Raw genomic sequence first — 8,218 nt, forward strand, 5'->3', positions numbered from 1 at the left:
TTTTTTTTTTTTTGCTTTGTTTTGCTTTTGTTTTTTTGAATGTCCAGAAGACCAGATTGAACTTTTTTGGAAGTAATTATAATATTTACAAAGTTTCTGAAGAGAAAAATGGTAAAGAACAACATTGTAGAATTTTTACAGTGAAGCAGAATGAATTTGTGTGAATAAGTATTTCAAGGTAGTAATGTAATATAAGCTAAAATGCACATGATATATATTGCACATAACTACCAAACTACGCAGGGTATGTGACAGGTTATTGTACAGGTGCTTTGTGCTTACTGTAGCTTATTCCTATTTTTTTCCTAGTGATGTTTTTTTTTATTACATGCTGCTGTAATCATTTGTTCATTTTATAATTTTTCTTTATTTTCTCATTTTATATTGATCCCATCAAACAAAGAAATATTCTTTTAGCTGGTCTTTTTAGGTCCATGTCTAAAAATAAACACATTTGACATGTGATTCTGTTGTTTGGCTTTTTACTTTATTTTTGCCAGTGCCTTACTGCACGCTTTTAGATATGATATATGTAAACTTTTACAAATTTAAAAATAATGTAAGAATGTCATATTCATAGAAATGGCCCTTTTTGTTCATAATTAAATATTTGTCTACATTCAACAAATGTTAAACTGTAGAATTATATAAAGTTGAATCGAATCGAACCGAATCGCTCTTCCACTGTATCGAATTGAATCAAATCGTTCTATTTTTAAAATAAATCCTTTTTCAATCGAATCGTAACCATTGTATCTAGATGCGAATCGAATCGTCTATCACACAGAGATGTACAACCCTAGTATAAACCCCTGGTGTACAGAGAACCAGCTGTGAGGAGCACAGTGAAACAATGGACTGAGGAGAATGAAGAAGCACTGAGGGACTGTTTCAACTCCACTGTGTGGGAAGAGCTATTTACTCCTCATGGTGAGGACATTGACAGCATCACGGACTGCATCATTGACTACATCAATTTCTGTGTGGACAACACTGTGCCCACCAGGACAGTACGGCGTTTCTCCAACAACAAACCATGGATTAACCCTGAAATAAAGGCTCTCCTGAAGGAGAAGAAAATATATTTTAGATCTGGTAACAAGGAGGACCTGAAAGCTGTGCAAAACAAACTAAGAAGGATGATTATGGATGGAAAAAACATCTACAGGAAAAAGATGGAGGATCAGCTGAAGCAGAGCAACATCAGTGGGGTGTGGAGGAGCCTTAGGTTGTTTTCACACCTGATAGTCCGGTAGACTCGGTTCGGTTGGGGACCAATATTCATGACATTTTGTTTACATTTGAGCTGGTGCATTTGCATTCACACTACACTGTGCAGTCGAGCCAACCTGTTGAATCAACCTATTCCCCCGCTCGCCTGTGGGAGCGTTGTACCAAAAACTACTGAAAGAAATAATCCATCCATCCATCCATTTTCTTTACCCGTTTATTCCATTTTGGGTCACGGGGGTCGCTGGTGCCCATGTCCAGCAATCACTGTGCGAGGGGCGGGGTACACCCTGGACGGGTCGCAAGTCCATCACAGGGCCACATAGAGACAAACGAGACAAACAACCATTCACTCTCTCACTCACACCTAGGGACAATTTAGAGTTACCAATCAGCCTAACATGCATGTTTTTGGACTGTGGGAGGAAACCGGAGCACCCGGAGAAAACCCACGCATGCACGGTGAGAACATGCAAACTCCACCCAGAAAGGCCCCTGGACCGGGGTTTGAACCAGGGACCAGCTCGCTGAGAGGCAGCAGCTCTACCAGTTGTGCCACCGTGCTGCCTGAAAGAAATAACAATAATAATAATAATGTCATCACAATGTCAGCACTGTATGTTTCCATACAATGGCGAAATTAGTCTCTGCATTTAACCCATCCACCACCAGGTGGTGCAGTGGGCAGCTATTGAAAGCGCCCGGGGGACATTTTGGGGATTAGACGTTGACACAAAAACCTCTGAAGACACGTCTTCTTCTGGAAATAAAAACAAAAATGGAGTGGCATCAAGTTTTAGCAGTTTTAGGAGTTATATTTTGTCATTTTTCAACAATGGACTCAGCATGAGCAGAAGATGAGGCAGAAGACCATGGAGAATATTGTTTTTCACACAAGGCAGCTGACGGCTCCATATTAGGTAAGAGAAATGTGTGGTTGTTTGTCCTGCGTTGTACTCCACTTCTTGTTTGTGGAGCGGGGCCCGGTCTATTTACATTCACACTGCATTCGAACCGCGCTGGAGTTCTCTTCTACTGGACCGAGACCTACGTTTTAGCTCGGGCCAGAGTTCACCTTTTTGTTCCATGACAGAGTTCAATGGCGCGTTCACACCTCCCCAAACAAACCGGACTTCCTAGGAAAACGAGCTAGAGTTCGATTAAAGTGGACTAAACAGGGCTGGTGTGAATGCACCCTTAGACAGGACATCACTAAATGGAAATCCCTGCCTCACACTCTAGGGGGCAGAATAAACTCTGTAAAAATGAATATTTTACCTAAATTTTTCTATCTGTTTCAAAATCTGCCAATCTTCCTTACTAAATCATTATTTACCAGTCTGAACAGCTAGATATCAGTGTTTATTTGGAATAAAAAGCACCCATGGATTGTCAAGAGGGTCTTACATCTGTGCCCTGCAGACTTGGAGGCATGTCGCTTCCTAACTTCATGCACTTTTACTGGGCAGCTAATATCAGAGGTCTTCTATTTTGGTTGGGTAAATATACCACATCTCCTAGTTGGGTGGCCTTGGAAAGGGCCTCAATTAGATCCAGTTATCCTTATGCACTACTCTGCTCTTGGCTGCCCGTTAAACAATCAATGTCAACCTACAATTCTAACCCAATTGTGATCTGTGCTTTTAACATTTGGAATCAGTTCAGGAGGGCATTTAATGCTACACAGTTACTGTTTTTGGCACCTGTGTCAAATAATCATGTTTACTCCCTCAGTGGATGATACAGCTTTTGACACCTGGGTCTTAAGGGGAGTGCATTCACTGTGAGATCTCTATGTTGATGGTAGATTTGCCTCGTTTGAACAGCTGGTGCAGAAGTTTAATATTCACAAGTCACAGTTTTTTAGATATTTGCAGCTAAGACATTTTGTGAGGTCCAACTCTGACTGTTTTCCTTTGTACCCCTCTATCCATTTTGTGGCTAAGATTTTGGAATGCAGGTCTGATATGAAGGGGGTCCTTAGCAAAATATATACACTGCTCAATTCATACTATGAGTCCATTTTGGACTCCCTTAAACTGAAATGGGAAACAGACTTGGAGGAACCCATTTCAGACTCAATCTGGATAAGGATCATTAAGAACATTTACTCATCTTCAATCTGTCTGAGACATACTGTAATTCAATTCAAAGTAGTGCACACGCCGCACTGGTCCAAAGACAAGTTGTTCAGGATCAAAGCTGACCTGGACCTCGCATGCAATCATTGTAAACAAACTCCAGCTACACACCTTCTCTGGGATACAGTATGTGGAAAAACTGTTCACCCATCACCATTCATATCACTGTTTGGGGTGGTCCCTGTGGATATGTCCTTCAGCTAAATGTGAGAAGGTTGTACTTGGCATAAAGTATCTGAAAGAGCACAAAACAGCTGAAAAATAACAGCTGAAATGACCTGAAAATAGCTAAAAAAATGTTTAAATTTGCACAAGGAAGCTGAAAAAAGCTGAACCATAACAAAATGTGAAAGGAGCAGTAAAAGGTTGTAAACAAATCTAAAGATATGAAGGATGTAAAATGAGCTCAATTAATTTTCTATGAGAAGAAAAATGGAATAAAAGGCTAAATATTCTAAAAAGCTAAAGTTGCACCAATATCAAAAGTCATAGCAGGATTGTATTCAAAGATCTGAACGTTTTGATATAAGATTTGTTGAAATAGCTTGAAAACTGTGGGATGAGAACTGTGGGATGAGAACTGTGGCTAAAAACATACAGAAGAAAAATGGATCACAATAGTGTGAATGCTTCATAAACATTCACACTATTAAAATCCACAAAATTATAATTTTTTTTGGTCTCTAAAGGTAAAAAGTAGGGATGGGGCCGATCCGATCCAGTATCGGTATCGGCCTCCGATACCAGCAAAATTTACGTATCAGATTTTCCAATCCACCTGCCGATATTTCCGATCCATGTATGTCTGTGGTTGCGCTGCATGTTGGCTTCAAACTATGGAATGGATTTCCTGAACGGCGGCGTGTCTCATGAGCCCAGAGTAATAAGACCTGCCTCACATTCAGGAAATCCAGTTCATAGTTTGCAGCCAGCTACAACGTGAGGAGTGAGTTAGCAGCACTGTGGCTAACAGCTAACTAACTTTTCATCTAAACATGTCCGCTGTGTGGAAGTATTTTACGCTAAAAACCACAAAACAAGACAGCAACGTGCAATGTCTGCAGAGCCATAATGCCACTTTAAACCGCAGTAAAGTTAGTTTTATGAAGGACATTCGAGCTCTGTGGCTTCAGCGGGGCGCTGCTCTTTGCTTAACCCAAAACAAGCAACTCGACACCGGCCAGCCGCGTCCAATCTGCCTCGCTCAGTCTGCCCGTCTCCGAGGTTCCGAGGTGTGACAGACTGAGCGCGGCTGCCCCAAATCAGGCTGCCTGCTTCGGATTGAACAAGAAGAAGACGTCGCTGAAACCACGGAGCTCAAATGTTTACAGAGAAGTTGCTAAACTTCATCATAATTAATGACCAACCACTATCAGTTGTAGAAAACGATGGATTTCTCAGCATGATACTTGCAGACAAGATCTAGTTTACCCTCCAGGAGATATTTATCAGTATAACAGTAGACAATCATAAAAAAACATGATTTGAAAATTATATTAAAAACAAAAACAACTATATTATAAAGTGATATAAAATACTAAAAACAGGAACATGTCTGTTGGTTTATGCCATGAGCAGGTGTTTGAAGCCATTTAACATTTTATTTAATTTAATTCATGTATTCATTCATTTAAAAGAAACAAAATAAAAATAAAAAAATCATCAAAAAGAAAACACTGAATGAAAAGAGTGCAGAAAGAAGAAAAAATTATTATATCTGCACCTTATAAAATATAAAACAACTTTAAACAATCACTTAAATTAATCACTTTAATATCCACTTTAAAGCTAGGAATAAAAAGAAATGTTTTGTGTTAGCAGAATTTAATTCTAACTATAAAACTTATCCAACATTAATAAAACTTACCTCAAGTTGCCTTTTTGGACATGCATGCATATATTTGCACAAATTGTACTTGAGAGGAGATTATTACAGCCTCATATAAAATCAATGATGATCATGATATCGGAACTGGATTGGTATCGGCCGATATTCAGATCTAGGTATCGGGATCGGATCGGAATTTTAAAAAGTGGATCGGTGCATCCCTAGTAAAAAGGGCAACCTGACTAACCTTTGCAGTTGTTGCTCTCAGTGAGTTCATAGCCGGTCCCACAGCTGACCTCTCTCATGCAGCGGAATGAGCCCTTGGTGTTGATGCAACGCTCGCCTCCCCGACAGTTACTGGCTCCCAGCAAACATTCGTTGATATCTGAGAGAGGTAAGCACCATAATTCTGTTAGCATCATAATATTTATTTAACAAACCTATACAGTTATGAAATAAAGAAAAACCTGAACAAGGCCACTTACCATCACAGCTCTTTCCGTCAGGTTTGAGTTTGTAGCCTTTCAAACAAGCGCAAGTGTCATTTCCCAGACAGAGCTGGGCACACTTTCCTAAGAAGCAACATAAACATGTTAGTAGCTAACTTTTAACATTTTTAGCAATAAAGTAGGTCAAATCATAACTGTAACATTGATCGACTTTACCATTACACTGATTGTTTAGGACTGAATTGTCTACATTTTCATTGGTGTCATCCCTGTTTGGCACTGTGACAAAGAAAATGAATAAAAACAGAATATTACAAAACAGACTTGGAACTTTTTTAAATAAATTGAATAAATAGTGACAAATTAATTCAGAAATAATTAAGAAAATAAATAATTTAACGAGTTAAATGATAAACTGAATCTCTTTAAAAGCGTGTTTTACTCCAACACTGCCTGAAATCATCGAGGAGTTAACAGTCAATGTTTGGTACTATAACCCAAAGAGCTTGGATTTATTAATGCATCAAAAGCAACATTTCTACTTTCAATGTATCCACTCGATTTCTACATGTAAAATCTAAAATAATTTAATTATGTGTCCACCAGAGAGCAGTGTAGCTCTGTGTTTAACACCAGGTCCAATCTCACCTCCTGGACCCACTTGTGCAGATTTTCTGATTTACCTTTTTCCTACTTAAAATTCAAATACACTGACACAAAATGGAAAATGTATGCCTGTATTTTATTTTTTTACCCACATTCTGTCTGTTCCATTTGTGCCGTCTGGTTGTCTGAAGCGCTATCTACACAGCAAGCCCGGACCACCAGGCTGCACTGGTATCCCACAGACAAATTGTGGTCACAGGGTATGTTCTGCTTCTGGACTTCCTTCCCCAGAAGACAACAGTCACAGCATATCTAAACAAAATGGGATATTATTTATTAGAAACAAAAGCAACACACACAAAAATCACAAGGATTTTTCTGTTATAGCTGAAAATATGAGAATTAAAAAAAGAAAAAATTAAAGTGGAAGACAAATTTTTAAGATCCAGCAGGCAGATGAGACCACCGTGTGTGTGTGTGTGTGTATGTGTGTGTGTGTGTGTGTGTGTAGGGGGGGGGGGGGGGGGTCGTTGGTGGGTTAGGGGTAAGGTTTAGGACTGAGTTGTGAATTACAGATGGGTTAGGATTAGGCCTGTACTGGTAATGGTTAGATTTAGGGTAAGGGTCAGGGTTGGCTATAGAAATTAACAGGTCAACAAGCTTAGAACAAGCTTAAATTCGCATAAGAAAGCAGAAAGATCCAAAAATTTTCAGTCAGGTCATTTGGACAGTTTCTTTTTTTGCTGAAACGTTTCACCTTCCATCCGGAAGGCTTCATCAATCAAGGAAACACACAACACAAAACTGATTCTTCCCCCAAACAGCTTACTCCAAAGTGGAACAAACCAGTTATGTTGTGTCTTTGGCACCAGACGACATGGCAGCTTAGCCTCTGACTGAGGTGAGCTCAATCTGAACTCTGTCAGGATGTTGACAGATTGGAGGGGAAAGTTTGGACAAACATTTATACCTGAAGCATACCTGCAAACTCAGAAGAGCTTAATGGTGCATTCAGCCCTGTTTAGTCTGCTTTAATCGAACTCTAGCTCATTTTCCTAGGAAGTCCGGTTCATTTGGGGAGGTGTGAACGCACCATCGAACTCTGTCACGGAACAAAAAGGCGAACTCTGGCCCGGGCTAAAACCTAGGTCTCAGAAGAGAACTCCAGCGCGGTTTGAGTACAGTATGAATGCAATCAGACCGGGTCCCGCTCCACAAGCAAGAAGTGGAGTACAACGCAGGACAAACAAACACGCATTTCTCTGACCTTATATGGAGCCGTCAGCTGCCTTGTGTGAAAAACAATATTCTCCATGGTCTTCTGCCTCATCTTCTGCTCATGCTGAGTCCATTGTTGAAAAATGACAAAATATAACTCCTAAAACTGCTAAAACTTGATGCCACTCCATTTTTGTTTTTATTTCCAGAAGAAGAAGAAGAAGACGTGTCTTCAGAGGTTTTTGTGTTGTTTCTTTCAGTAGTTATTGGTGCAGCGCCACCACAGGCGAGTGGGGGGAACAGGTTGGTTCAACAGGTTGACTCGACTGCACAGTGCAGTGTGAATGCAAACGCACCAGCTCAAATGTAAACAAAATGTCATGAATATTGGTCCCCAACCGAACCGAATCTACTGGACTATCAAGTGTGAAAACAACCTAAAAAAGGCGACAAACCTAGCACCCCCCACCGCCGAAGATTTTGTTTTTTTTATTTTTTACATGTAAATTAATCATTCTGGTATACTCCAAGAAGAAAATTGGGGGAAAAGACAACATGCTTTGGGTAAAAAAAAAAAAAGACGTTTACTAACAAATTAATTTAATTAGGGCATACGAAAGATGGCATCAACCAAAAAATAAAAAATAAACAAGCAACAACAGCAGCAAGCCAGCAAGAGAAACTAAATATAGTAGAGCATTTTGCTAACAGCAAAAATTCATGTCTTTAATGTTTTGGCCTGGACA

General features: G+C 39.7%; 1 protein-coding gene across 1 annotated transcript in view; it reads right to left on the reverse strand.

Annotated features, from left to right (window-relative positions):
* Nucleotides 1-7,233, reverse strand: part of LOC119416517 (fibulin-1) — a 23,252-nt gene extending 16,019 nt beyond the window's left edge. Inside the window, exons 1-5 of the mRNA XM_037683748.1 lie at nt 7,225-7,233; nt 6,407-6,566; nt 5,865-5,927; nt 5,685-5,771; nt 5,447-5,584 (exon numbers count right to left, since the gene is read on the reverse strand). Of these exons, the coding sequence (XP_037539676.1) occupies nt 5,447-5,584; nt 5,685-5,771; nt 5,865-5,927; nt 6,407-6,566; nt 7,225-7,233 (457 nt within the window). The remainder of the gene's footprint in view (nt 1-5,446; nt 5,585-5,684; nt 5,772-5,864; nt 5,928-6,406; nt 6,567-7,224) is intronic.
* Nucleotides 7,234-8,218: the final 985 nt, after the last annotated feature.

The sequence above is a fragment of the Nematolebias whitei genome, chromosome 10 (assembly GCF_014905685.2).
Source record: "Nematolebias whitei isolate Nwh7 chromosome 10, NemWhi1, whole genome shotgun sequence".
In the NCBI taxonomy this organism is placed as follows: domain Eukaryota; kingdom Metazoa; phylum Chordata; class Actinopteri; order Cyprinodontiformes; family Rivulidae; genus Nematolebias; species Nematolebias whitei.